The sequence below is a fragment of the Podarcis filfolensis genome, assembly GCF_964270895.1.
Source record: "Podarcis filfolensis genome assembly, chromosome: 6".
NCBI lineage: Eukaryota > Metazoa > Chordata > Lepidosauria > Squamata > Lacertidae > Podarcis > Podarcis filfolensis.
Window position 1 is genome coordinate 30,374,712 of NC_139609.1, and position 13,125 is coordinate 30,387,836.

At 40.9% G+C, this 13,125-nt stretch overlaps 1 protein-coding gene across 1 annotated transcript in view; it reads left to right on the top strand.

The window, feature by feature from the left end:
* COL24A1 (collagen type XXIV alpha 1 chain) overlaps positions 1–13,125 on the top strand; it is a 168,085-nt gene that overhangs the window by 60,595 nt on the left and 94,365 nt on the right. The window contains exons 15-20 of the mRNA XM_083620538.1: positions 2,988–3,041; positions 3,148–3,192; positions 3,675–3,728; positions 4,843–4,896; positions 6,598–6,651; positions 10,983–11,036. Of these exons, the coding sequence (XP_083476664.1) occupies positions 2,988–3,041; positions 3,148–3,192; positions 3,675–3,728; positions 4,843–4,896; positions 6,598–6,651; positions 10,983–11,036 (315 nt within the window). The remainder of the gene's footprint in view (positions 1–2,987; positions 3,042–3,147; positions 3,193–3,674; positions 3,729–4,842; positions 4,897–6,597; positions 6,652–10,982; positions 11,037–13,125) is intronic.

The window sequence follows — 13,125 nt, forward strand, 5'->3', positions numbered from 1 at the left end:
AGCTGCACATTTGTTGCAAATTTGTTCATGTATGCTGTTTGGCCATCCATCCTGAAACATAGGCAGTGACACAAAAATGATAGGATGTTGATTCAAGTATATTGTTTACGTTTTGAGTTCATAAAGCCTGCTCAGACTTTTGACAAAGCTCCTTACAAATTAAAAGTAGTCTCTTTTCTTACTTTCTAAGTAGCAAAATGAGTTCTTATGCACAGCCACACTTGTATTCTTTAGTCATCATGTTACATGATCTGCCTTTCAGTGCCATAATTTTGATTCTTCACAGCATTCTTTTATTTTGCTTCCTAAAACAGATTTTTTTTTTTAATGTGTTTTTCTTGGATGTTGCTAAGGAGCAAGTAGCACAAGTATTTCTTCCCTTCAGTGGAAACATATTCCCATTCTGTGCTTGTAGAAAGCCTTCGTTTCCATCCAAGCTCACATGTGAGTCTACTCTAGATCAACACACCGGTCCTTAGTTATTTTCTCTTTCTTATAGCTGGAATAGTTTCAGCTGGCTTTCAAGTCGGCGCAGGACTTTGCCATATGGATATTTCCATAACATCAACATTGGCTTGGCTGTTTCTAGACAAAAGTACATTTAGCCATTGCCAGATCAAGGCTTCCAGGCTATGGCTGAGATCCTAAGCACACTTGCTTGGAAGCAAGTCCCAGTGAAATCAGTGATGAAATCAGTTCCAAGTTGTGGTTAAAATAAGGTCCCAATATTCTACTGTTTAAAAAAAGACCCAAACAAACTCCAAAAAAAACTGTAACTGGAAACGAAACCAAGGTGGACTTTGCCAGAAAATACTAAGACTAATGGTATGGTGGCTGCTTTTGATTTCTAGGAATAAATGATGTGACAGAACATGTATGCACATTTAAATGAAAGGGTCAATTACACATCAGAGCAATCTAGTCCAAATGTCTGCTTCAAAACCTAAAGTAAAAAAGGCTTTTAAAAAAGTTATCTGCACTCATTTTCAGGGGAATATTTACTTACTTTACTGTCGGTTTACTTAGTCCATTTCTGTTTTGAAAAATACACAATCCATTTAAGTAGCATTCTTCCCTTTGCCTGTGCTGAGACACAACCCATTCTTTAGAGGAGTTTTGGCCCGGGTGATTACTCAGAGTTGATCTACACCCTCATAATAATCACGAGGTATGAGTTATTCAGAAGTGACCCGCTTTAAATTGTTCTAAAAGTTCTATATGTTCCCAGTGTTCCCTATGAATGCCTCGTGTTTAGAAAGCTAGCCCTCCAAAACATTCAGATCCTGAACTGATGTTTGAAATCAGATGTAGGAGAGCAAGCTGAGACTGAGACAAGACAGAAATGCTCTTGTTGGTAGGATGGTTGATGTAGCATAGAGATATAGCCTGTTTTGGACAAAGTTGCATTGCCCTTGAAGAATCAGGTTCATAACCTATGAGTACCCCTGGACTTCGACTTCCCATGGGAAAACCGTATTTTGGCTGTGCTAGGAGAGCTTTAGTATAACATAAGCTTGTGTCCCAGCGGCCACTGCAGAAAGAGGACACGGCCTGGGTCACTCATACTTTAATTTTATCAAGGCTAGTTTGCTGTTACAGGCTGTACTAGGGCTGTCTTTGAAGTGTGTGCAGAAATTTCAGCTAGTACAAAATGCTGCAGCTACACTTCAGACCAAGGCCAGTTTTTTTAAAAAAATAAGAAACGAAACGAAAACATTCAACTGTGTTGTTGTTTTTTACCAACTTCACTAACTCCATGTCATATTTTGAGCTTAGTTCAAAGTGTTGGTCATTATTTATTTATTTTGTAATTGTTTTCATTTTCTGATACACAAAAAGCAAAAATAACAACAATAAAGAGAAACTGCCAAAGCAAGATGAGGGGAAGAAAGGAAGAAAGGTAGGAGTGGTACTATTCTAAAAAAAAAAGCGTTATAGTTCCAGACAATTGTCCTTTACTGGCATATTATCCCAGAATGTGTGGTTTTTTTTCATGAGAAGAAGGCTTTTCCTTTACTTTAATACATTTAGTAAATGGATGCCAAACTTTAGAAAAGTTGTCCTTCGTTTTCGGATGCCATACCAATAGTCTTACATGTCCCCTGTAGCTGACTTCCATTGTCTGGCCACTATAAGCCTGGCAGCTGTGAACCAAAGGAATCAAAGTAGTTCTTTATTGGAAAACTCTGCTTCTGAATTATCAAATAAGGAAAAAAGGGCCATCACTAGGTCCATAGATTAACGTTTGGAATGTAAGATAGGCTTATTTAATAAAGACTTGAAAGACTGAATAATGGGGCAAGGCCACTGCATATGGTTGTATGTACCCATCCCCTCCAGCAAACTGAGCTTGTTGTTTTAGTAATTCTGCTCAGGGCATGGGGGGATAGGTACCACCTGCAGATAACCTTATGTGCATTCTCCCAAATGCACGCTAATAGGGTGTGAAATCGGTTAGCCTGACCTTCCACACTTGCGAGCAAATGAGTGGCACTTCCTGTTACTTCATTTTTCATCCCGTCCTTCAGCATAGACATTTCCCCATCTGGAAAGAGCAGAAAAGTTCTACCTGGCTGTGTTGTTCAGCCTTTTTCCAGTCTATCAGGCAGGCAGGATATCCTTGCAATGTATTTTCCAGCTGAGGAAAGAGAACAGCAATATCGTAATTACATGCACATCTTGGATGTTTTATTGTTGTTTAATTAGCTCTCAGACAGGTTAGCGTGGATGGGTCAGAAGAAAACCAGCACTCAAGCAGCAAATATACTATACTGTCTTATGACAGAGGTGGCCAACATGTTGTTTTCCAGGTGTTGTTGGATTACAACCCACATCTTCCCTGGTTATTAGCCGTGCTGACTGGGGCTGACAGGATTTGTAGGTCAAATGCATATGTTGGATACTCCTGTTATACAGGCTCTCTGTATGACTTAGTTCCCTTTGAAGAGTAAAGACAAAGAGCAGTCATGTTATTTATTGTCTTTTAGGGTGTTGTAGGACCAGCCGGACCATCTGGCGCACCTGGGATTCCTGGACCTCTGGTACAGTGTTTCATAGCTCATACCCAAGTGTTTTGCTGAAAGCCCTTTTCTGCCAGACAGTTGAACAATTGTGTTTTGTAATTTCTTTTATCTTTCTTCTGCATAGGGTCTTCCGGGGAGTATGGGGCAACCTGGATTGAAAGGTGATAAGGTGATCTAAATAGTTTCATTATCGGTGCTCTTTTAACTTTGAACCTTATCTACATCTCCTAATGTGATTCTACAAAGAACCCTTTCTTACTTTTCTTTTTTTGGGGGGGGCAAGCACCTGTATTAAGGTTCTGCATTTTACCCGCCGCTTTGTTTTGTACAAGCTGCTCAGGGCTAAGAATCTCTGCCAACACACACTTCCTGCTGCTGTAGCTATTACTACTGTGAATAATCTCATCAAATGCTGAGACCTGTTTTAGCCATTAGAGGCTCTGAAATCATATTCATTTGTGCAGCAGTGCAATGCACTTGGGCTGTGAATAACAAGCCATACTGACACATTTCTATGTCTGTTGGACTTCATAAAACTTTCTATTAAAGTGTCCCTTCTCTCTCTCTCTCTCTCTCTCTCTCTGTCTCTCTCTCTCTCTCTCTTTCTCTCCCCCCCCCCAATGTTTCTGAATATACTAATACATTGTTCAGGGTGAACAAGGCATTTCAGGAGAGATGGGGGAGCTGGGATACCCAGGAGACAAGGTAACTCATAACAGCTCTGTTTTGACCAACTTACATAAGTCTTAGTCTTCTTGGAAATGTGCTACACTTTATACAGAGTGGTCTTGTGTTCTGCACTGTTGTGTTTATTAGTCATGGGTGGTATCCAAATAACTCATTCTCAGCTCTGCTGACGTCACTTCCTCTTCCTCTGGCTGCACTGACTGCTGGGGCTCGCCCGTGGTTTCATCCAATTGTGGGCGAGCTTGGGGGCATGATCTGGGGGGTAGACCATCTCTGACTTCCGTCTGATCCTCTCCTTAGCTGTATAAGCCACCCACGCCCAGGCACTGGGCAAATCGGTGTTTGGTATCCGCACCCACTCAGCACTCTGTGTTCAGGACTGCCCGTGGGCATGCCATGCATAAGAGCTTGCTATGGATGCCTTCAATCACTATATTCGGGGCCAAGGAGCATTTTGCTTGTGATATTTTTTGAAGCAGATTGATTCCAAAGTGTATGTTGCTGCCTTCCGGAAAACAACATCCTTGGTGGATTCAACATAGTACTAAGGCTAACGTTGCGTTAGTGCAAGGATTTTTCTTTGCTCAACAGAATGTTCTCCCCTTCCCCGTATGTCCTCTAGATAAGCTCCCTGCAAACTTTGTGCAGATGAATCAGGAGGGTTGCTCAATTAACAGGTTGTCTGGAAGCAACCTATGTTTCTCTGACAGAATGGGGAAGGATAATTAACAGGAGGGAAGCAAGAGGTTTTGTTTTGCTTTAAAACCCATCTAGGTGGATTGGTTTTCAAAGAAAAATGTTTCGTCGCAGTGGCAAAAAGAAAGAAAGAAAAAGAATTAAATGTAAATGTCTGTCTTTTATTCTTTTCAGCCCCCACGTAGCTTTGTAATGCAAAATATCTATGGGCACAAGCAAAATAATCATTATTTTAGCTGAGCTGCAGAGTTAAGCTGTATGTGGATAGGATTTTCCTATATTTCTATAAGAATGCTTTATCCCCAGAATGGAAGCATAACAAGTCCTCTGACAGATAATTTATAAAACCATCTCCTCCCTCCTTCTATTTTTAATGGGAATGTGCTGCCATAATTTTCACTTAAATTCTAGCCACTCTTAACTGTATTTCTCAAAGGGCACAGCTGGTTTGCCGGGACCACCAGGAATCAGAGGAAAACCAGGACCCCCGGTATGCCTTAACACTTAGCTTCATTTGCACTTTGACAGTAGTAGCATTTATTTGAGTTTGGTATCCAATAATATCTAAAAGGGTTGCTGACCAAATCTTATCCGGCACATTGCCATACAATGTATGTTATTTATAAGAAGTAAGGAAATAAATCATTGGGCAACAATATATTTGGGTGTGTATGTGGTTGGGGGGCATTTTCAAATGTTCAGCTTCCATAATCTAAAGTCCAGATACTGGTAATGTGTGTTTCTTATTTCAAGCAAGCAAGGATTGTTTATAAATTTGAAGAATGTAAATGGGGGCGGGGGTGGGGGTGCTGTGGGTTAAACCACAGAGCCTAGGACTTGCCAATCAGAAGGTCGGCGGTTCTATTCCCCGCTACTGGGTCAGCTTCCGTTGCTCGGTCCCTGCTCCTGCCAACCTAGCAGTTCGAAAGCACGTGAAAGTGCAAGTAGATAAATAGGTACCGCTCCAGCGGGAAGGTAAACACCATTTCCGTGTGCTGCTCTGGTTTGCCAGAAGCGGCTTAGTCATGCTGGCCACATGACCCGGAAGCTGTACACCGGCTCCCTCGGCCTATAGAGCGAGATGAGCGCCGCAACCCCAGAGTCGGTCAGGGGTCCCTTTACCCTTTACCTTTACCTTAAATTGTGGGGGGGGGGGATTCTTTCCAACCAAATTAATAACATCAAGAAACCAGGGAGAAAGAGAAACACCTACAGAATCTGATTCGTTGAGCAAAATAAGAACCCAATGGATATGAAACCATTAACCTATTTGATTCATATAAGAGAAAGGACAGTCCAAAAGTGTGTGGGGGGGGTTGTCATGTGACAGGAACTGAACTGCTTTTCAAATTGCAGGGATACGATGCATCCTAGTTGTATTTTCCAATATGCATGCATTGACATTATTTTAATCACAAAAAATAAATAACCAGTATAGAGTGAACATTGGTAATATCCAAATTGATAATAGGGAACTTTATATTCCTTGGACTGTCTGTTGGTGAAAATATAATAAATGGTATATTAAAAATCACTCCAGATAGATAATAGATAAAGGGTTTGTATCCAAGACTAGTCATACTTAGAGTAGAGCCTTTAGGTAAAGGTAAAGGGACCCCTGACCATTAGGTCCAGTCGTGGCCGACTCTGGGGTTGTGGCACTCATCTCACTTTATTGGCCAAGGGAGCCGGCGTACAGCTTCCAGGTCATGTGGCCAGCATGACTAAGCCACTTCTGGCAAACCAGAGCAGCGCACAGAAACGCCATTTACCTTCCCGCTGGAGCGGCACCTATTTATCTACTTGCACTTGGACGTGCTTTCGAACTGCTAGGTTGGCAGGAGCAGGGACCGAGCAACGGGAACTCACCCCATCGCGGGGATTCGAACCGCCGACCTTCTGATCGGCAAGTCCTAGGCTCTGGGGTTTAACCCACAGCGCCACCCGCGTCCCTCAGTAGAGCCTTTAATACACCTCTATTTTGAAATTTAAAATTTACCAAAAACGGGAGCCATTTCACCATGAAACCCTTAAAATCAAGATAGATAGATAGATAGATAGATAGATAGATAGATAGATAGATAGATATAAACTTTTCTTTTGATAATTGTTCAGATGTACGTTTTTGTTAAGAAATAGGAAACGTCTTATGCAGAAAAACCTGAATTTATAATGGATGCTCTAATTTTAGGGTAAAACAGGAGATCCAGGACCCCGGGGACCACTGGGACCTATTGGACCTGAGGTAAGGAACTATTTAAAGAAGTAAATAATGCATCCTATTTTGCACTGAAAACAGCGCAATTAGGCCAAGCTTCCGCTGCTCATGCATGGCTGATTTGGCTCATGATTCAGTAACTGTACTGAAGCTGAGAAGGGCTGGATTTGGTCAGTGCCTGAATGGGAGACCACTTGGGAACTTTGGATGCCCCAGAAGAAAGGAGGTGTATACATGTAATAAATAAATAGCCATTGCTGATTCTTCGTTTAATGCAGATGTTTTTCAGTACCTGCTTAGAAAGCAGGATATACAGTTTGGCTCTGATCCGGTAAGCTGGGATCCTTTTAAGATCCTCAATAAGAATCTACATTCATGTTTTGCAATACATAAATATATTTAAGTTAGGAACGTAATTGCTTAAGAGCCAACAAGTTGTTTAGAAGAAGAAAACCCTTTAAAACTGGTTTATTTGCCTTAACCAGGTGTCATATTTGGTTAATACATTGCTGCATTACAACCTCAGTTCTCAAACATCTCTGTTGACGAATGATTCGGAACCCAAACGTCAAAAACCCAGAAGTACCGTATTTTTCCATTTATAAGACTACATTTTTTCCTAAATTTTTGAAGTTTGAAATAAGGGGTCATCTTATACACGGATAGTGTATAGTGCATTTTCTTAATTTTGAGTCCCCAAAAATAGGGGGCGTCTTATACACGGGGCATCTTATACACAGAAAAATACGGTAATTGCTTCCATTTTTGAATACGCCTAGCAAGTTGAATGGCTTCTGCTGCATGTTTTTCCATTTTTTCAATGGATTTTGCTGACTATCCATTGAACCTTGGTTTTCGAATGTTTCGGAAGTTGAACCGTCTTCCAGAACGGATTACATTCGAAAACTGAGCTTCCGCTGTATTGCAGAAATACGTTCAAAAGTTCATAACTATAATCTAAGGCTCATAAATATAATCTAAGGCTTGTGTTGCATGGCAAACCACAGTGTACTTCAACAAGCATGTTCTCATGTAGCTTGTGTTCGGTGGTGGGTAATGAGGGTCAGCTGACCGAAAGCAGGGAGAGGGAGAAGTAAAAAATAATAATCCCAACAGGCGCACCCATTCTCTTGGGCCTAGCTACAGTATATTTTTGAATCTGAGTTTAAAGACTTTATTTTTATTTTTGCTGTGAAAATGGAATTTCATGAGAACAGGAGCATTGTTACTATTATCTCCATTGGAAAGCCATCTGATTGAAACCACTATCCTGTGTATGGAAAAAGGATTCCTTGCCAACTCCGGCAGACTGAACTTCTCTGTGTCTTCGTGGGGTTCTTCCCCCTTTGGTGGGGAAGTCCTTGCATTGCAAACTTCTTTCAAAGCAGAATTTATTGTTTCCTCAAGGGGCTTTACTCCAGACTGCATCTGGAGTAAAGAAAACATAAGTCATTTCTTTCAATAGATACTTCATTGTATCCATAAATTGTTTTGATCTGAAATTGCGCACTTAATTTTTTTCAGGACGGTCAGCCATATGGGAGTCGGCTGCCATATGTTTTGTGCACAGAGCTTGGGAATTACAAAGGAAAAGGGGCACGTTTGATTTGAATCATGCTTTGGTGGCAGCAAAGTGCAAGTTTCTTATGCACGAATCCCTGATCGTGCTCCCAAAAGTCTACTTTCAAACCATGTTTCATCTCAAACTGTGACGTTTTGAGGTTCTGCAGACGATGCTGTAAGCACTGGGGTATCCAATAACTTCTGTTTACTATTACTTATATTTTTTTAAAAAACCAACCTCATAACAGCTGGTAGTTAGCTATCAGTGCTTCTGCATAATTTCCTGCAACATGAGAGTGCTTTGAATCTCTTGATTCTCAAGTGCCTTTGGCCAAGAGTAATTTAATTAATTAAGGTGCTTTGACCTATATTTCCAAAGCAAGGCTTGTTATTTCAGGGTTGCCAGGTGGAAATTCCAATCATAAGAGACACCAAGGGAACCATGGAGCAGTTATCTGAAATTAGACAGATACTCTTAAAATAAGAGATATCTGGCCACTATACAGTCATACCTCAGGTTGCAAACGCTGCGGGTTGCGCATTTTCAGGCTGTGGACCGCACTGAACACAGAAGTACCGGAACGGGTTACTTCCGGGTTTCAGTGCATGCTCAGAAGGGCAAAATGATGTCACGCACATGCGCAGAAGCACTGAGCCTTTTGTGTTGACAGGAAGAGTCTGTTTTACCATTCAGGACTTGTTGCCCTATTTCATATGCTCCAACGGCCTGGTGCTGGTAAAATGTGATCTGGGCTTTCCATGACAATATCTGCACATGACAAGGTCCCAGGGATAAGATGTCCCAACCCCCCCTTTTTTTTTTGGTAACAGAAATTGTAAAAGCAAGATTTCATTGCGGAACATTTAGCACATATATTATTTCCTCCATGCAGCTACAGTGACAGAACTGCATAGCATGGGGGATTTTGAATATATGAACCATTATTGGATATATAGTGGTACCTCGGGTTACATACGCTTCAGGTTACATACACTTCAGGTTACAGACTCCGCTAACCCAGAAATAGTACCTAGGGTTAAGAACTTTGCTTCAGGATAAGAACAGAAATCGTCCTCCAGTGGGATGACGGCAGCAGGAGGCCCCATTAGCTAAAGTGGTGCTTCAGCTTAAGAACAGTTTCAGGTTAAGAACGGACCTCCGGAACGAATTAAGTTCTTAACCCGAGGTACCACTGTATGAACTTTTCATTAATTCCAGACCTGGTCACAAGAAACACGACGTGTTCCGGGGCTTTCATATTTCCAACAGAAATGTGCTAGCATCGCTTAAGTTTTGTGTTTGACATTCAGAACACCTGAAGATTTTCTTTTGCAGAGCAGCTCTAGTAAAATTAATGACATGTACATTAATGGAATATTTTAATGTTGACTTGCAGAAGTGAAAATAAAGACTTGCAGAAAAGCAGTGACTGAAGTGTGAAACTAGGATTATAACAATTACACACATACACTTGGAGGCTTTAGACTTGTTTTTCCTCAAACAGTAACTTCCTTTGTCCTTTTAAATGCCACAGTACGAACCACTTTTAAAACTGAGGGAAGTTTTTAAAGCATCTTGTTATGATATAAGAGGCCTGCTGTTCAAAGAACAGCAAACACTCAGCTAGGCTAACATGTGAGCCTAAACAGCTCTTTGGTTTTTAGGCTGTGTGTGTGTGAAGCTTTATTTAGTTAATGGGGAAATTAGCTGATGTTTGTTTAGACACAAAGCAGTGGCGTTACCATTCTGAAATTTCACTGATTCTTCTGTGGTTTGGAACTCCTAGAATGTTGAGATATTTTGTATTTATACAAAATGGCCATAGCACTGTATTAGAGCACATCCTCTTGATTTTGCTTCAGAATGTATTAATCTGTCACCTTTTACTAAAGTAACGGCATGTGATTTGCCTGCAAAATTTCCTAGGTTCAATCCAAGTAGAACTAAGAAAAATATCCATCTGAAATGTTTGTTGCCAGTCACTGCTGCTGACCTATAGAACACCAGTGGTCTCACCCAACGTTGAAGGAGGCATCCCATGTTTCCTATAACAGAGCTGTTGGTTCTGCAGAGGAAGATAGTCAATGATAAACTTGAGGTGGCTTGTGAACAAAAAAAGAAAGGGTGGAGATAACCAGGGCCTTTTTTCAGTCAGAACTCACCAGAACTCAGTTCCAGCACCTCTCTGGTGGGCGGCATTGCCATTTTCAGAGAACAAGGGGGGTGTTCGTGGTGAGTCCTGGCACCTCTTTTTCTAGAAAAATAGCATTGGAGATAACTTTGTTCCTCGAAGTAGTTCCTTCCTTTTACTTGTGCCTAACCTGCCACAGAACTTTACGAACTACTAAAAATGCAAAATCTACAGATTCTTTGGAGGAATATTTTCATTTCCGAAATTGTTATTTTCAATAGCTTTGCATACGGCTTGCATAACGTGGCAGAGCAGTTAAGCACATAACATCGTTTTGAGTCTTTTGAGGTAGGTTGCTCTTGTAGCAAAATAGAAAAAAAACATTACAATATGGGCTGGGAAACAGAATGTGAAAATATTTCCAGGGTGACTTTTACATTTCATAGGTATTTATGTCTAAGAGTGAATGGTTTGATATAAATTAAGTTATTATTAGATAAATAAATAATATGATAAATTGTTGTATTAACTTGATCTAGAAAACGTGAAATTAGTAAAGTCTTTCTCAAATGCATCACCCACACCAACATTTTCTCCATACGCCTGTTGGATTTTAGAACTGAATAAGCAGAATAAAAGCGTTATTTATTTCTTGGTTTCTAGGGTTTTCCAGGGGATATTGGTGTTCCTGGTTTGAATGGCCCTGAAGGCCCAAAGGTAAGCATATGTGAAGTACTGTTGTAAGCTCTTTCAGAGTGCAGGATAATATCAGTATTTCTTGCTTAGAAAAAGTGTACCTATTTTTTTTTACTTTGAAGTCACTATCCATTTGCTTCTAATAACTTTTATACAGAGGTCGGTCTGTGAGAAATCTTTTAGATCTTGATGTAGGTAAACTTGCTGCTCTTTAAAATCCAATTGTGTAGTTCTCTCTCAAAAGCACAGTAGGAGAAGAAAATGGAAGAAAAATAGGCACAGTTGTTGGATCCTACCAGTTGGATGTATGAGGGAAGCAAGGGTAAAAAAAATAGGCAGGAGTTTGTAGGAACAGATCCTGCCTCAGTTGTTTTCACACTTCCCTTATCAAGGGATCCCTGAAGCTAGAAGGGAGACTCCATAGTTTCTGATGCTGTTCTAGGCATGGTCAATGTTCAGCTTACAATTGAGACCGTGAGTCTTTGACTACCTAGTCATAGGCAGGGCCAGATCTCTTCATCATTCATGGATGATGAAGACAACAGTAAGATGATTATGCAGGGGAGCTGTAAGCCTGAATCCTAAATTCTCTGATTCAGCTGTTAACATTTCCTAATCCACTGTTACCAATAATTTTGGACTCTTAATTAAAACAGGCTGTCTAGAACAAGGGCAAGAACGTGGTTTCCCCAGCCATGATCTAGTATCCTTGCTTTGTGGCTGGATGACTAACACATTGAATCATAAACAGACAGCGCTATCAGAACTGTGACAGAGTTGGGTTCAGGTGACAAAACACCTTGTTCTCAGCAGCTTCTTCCTGCTTCTTGGATAGGCTTCTGGAACACTGGATCCAGTGTGGATAGGGAAACCAAGGTAATGCTAGTTGTATCTTGATAAAGGTCAGTTGGGAGGGTCCAGTGGCACAAAGTCCACTGAATTTTGAGGGTACTCTCTGAAGCTGCCTCAAAGGGACTTTGAATTTTCAAGTGGTTGCAATCAAATGCCCAAAGATGAACTGAATGTATAGTGTCAGCATGCATGTGGACCACCTAGGGCATGGTGAAGAACAAGCTTTGCTGAAACAGAGTCAGCATGGATTATACAAGGGCAAGTCCTGTCTCACGAACTCATGACAGTTCTTCAAGAGCGTCAGCAAGCGTATAGAGAAAGGTGATCCGGTTGACTTAGTGTGCTTGGAGTTTCAGGTACCTCACCAAACACACCTGAGTAAGCTTAGCAGCCATGTAGTAAGAGGATAGGTCCTCTGGTGGATCAGGAATTGCTTAAGTAGCAGGAAGCAAACTGTAGGAATACTGTAAATGGACAGTTCCTAATGGAAGGATGGAAGAAAGTGGAGTACCCCAAAGACCAGTGCTGTTGCCTGTATTTTTTAACGATCTAGAGTTAGGGATGAGCAGTGACATGGCTACATTTGTTCATCATACTAAATTGTTCAGGGTCATTCAGACAAAAAAAGATTGTGAAGAGGTCCAAAAGGACCACTCCAAACTGAGTGGGCGGTCAAATGGCAAATGCAGTTCAGTATAAACAAGTGTGTAGTGATGTATGTTGGAACAAAAATTTATTAACTTCACATATATGTTAATGGGGTCTGAACTGGTGGTGACTTACCAGGAACAAGACTTTGGGGTCAAAGTGGACAGCTCAATGAAGATGTCGACTTATGTTCCACAGCTGTGAAAAATGCAAATTCCATGCTGGGGATCATTAGGAAAGGAATCAGAAATAAAACTGCCAATATCATAATGCTGTTAGGCAAAGCTATTGGTGCGACTGCATTTGGAATACTGTGTGGAGTTCTTGTCACTTCACGTCAAAGCCGATACTGTAGAGCTGGAGAAGATTCAGAAAAGGGCAACCCAAATGATTAAGAGGTTGGAGTGACTCAATCCATGAGGAAAGGTTGCAGCATTTGGGACTTTTTTTTATTTTTCACTAAAGCTTGTTGATATCCAATAAAGCTGAATGTTGGAAGATTTCATGACAGATTTTTAAAAAGGGACTTCTTCATGCAGTGCATAAACTATGGAGCTTGCTCCCACAGAAGGCAGTGATGTCCATCAACTTGGATGGCTTTAAAAGAGGT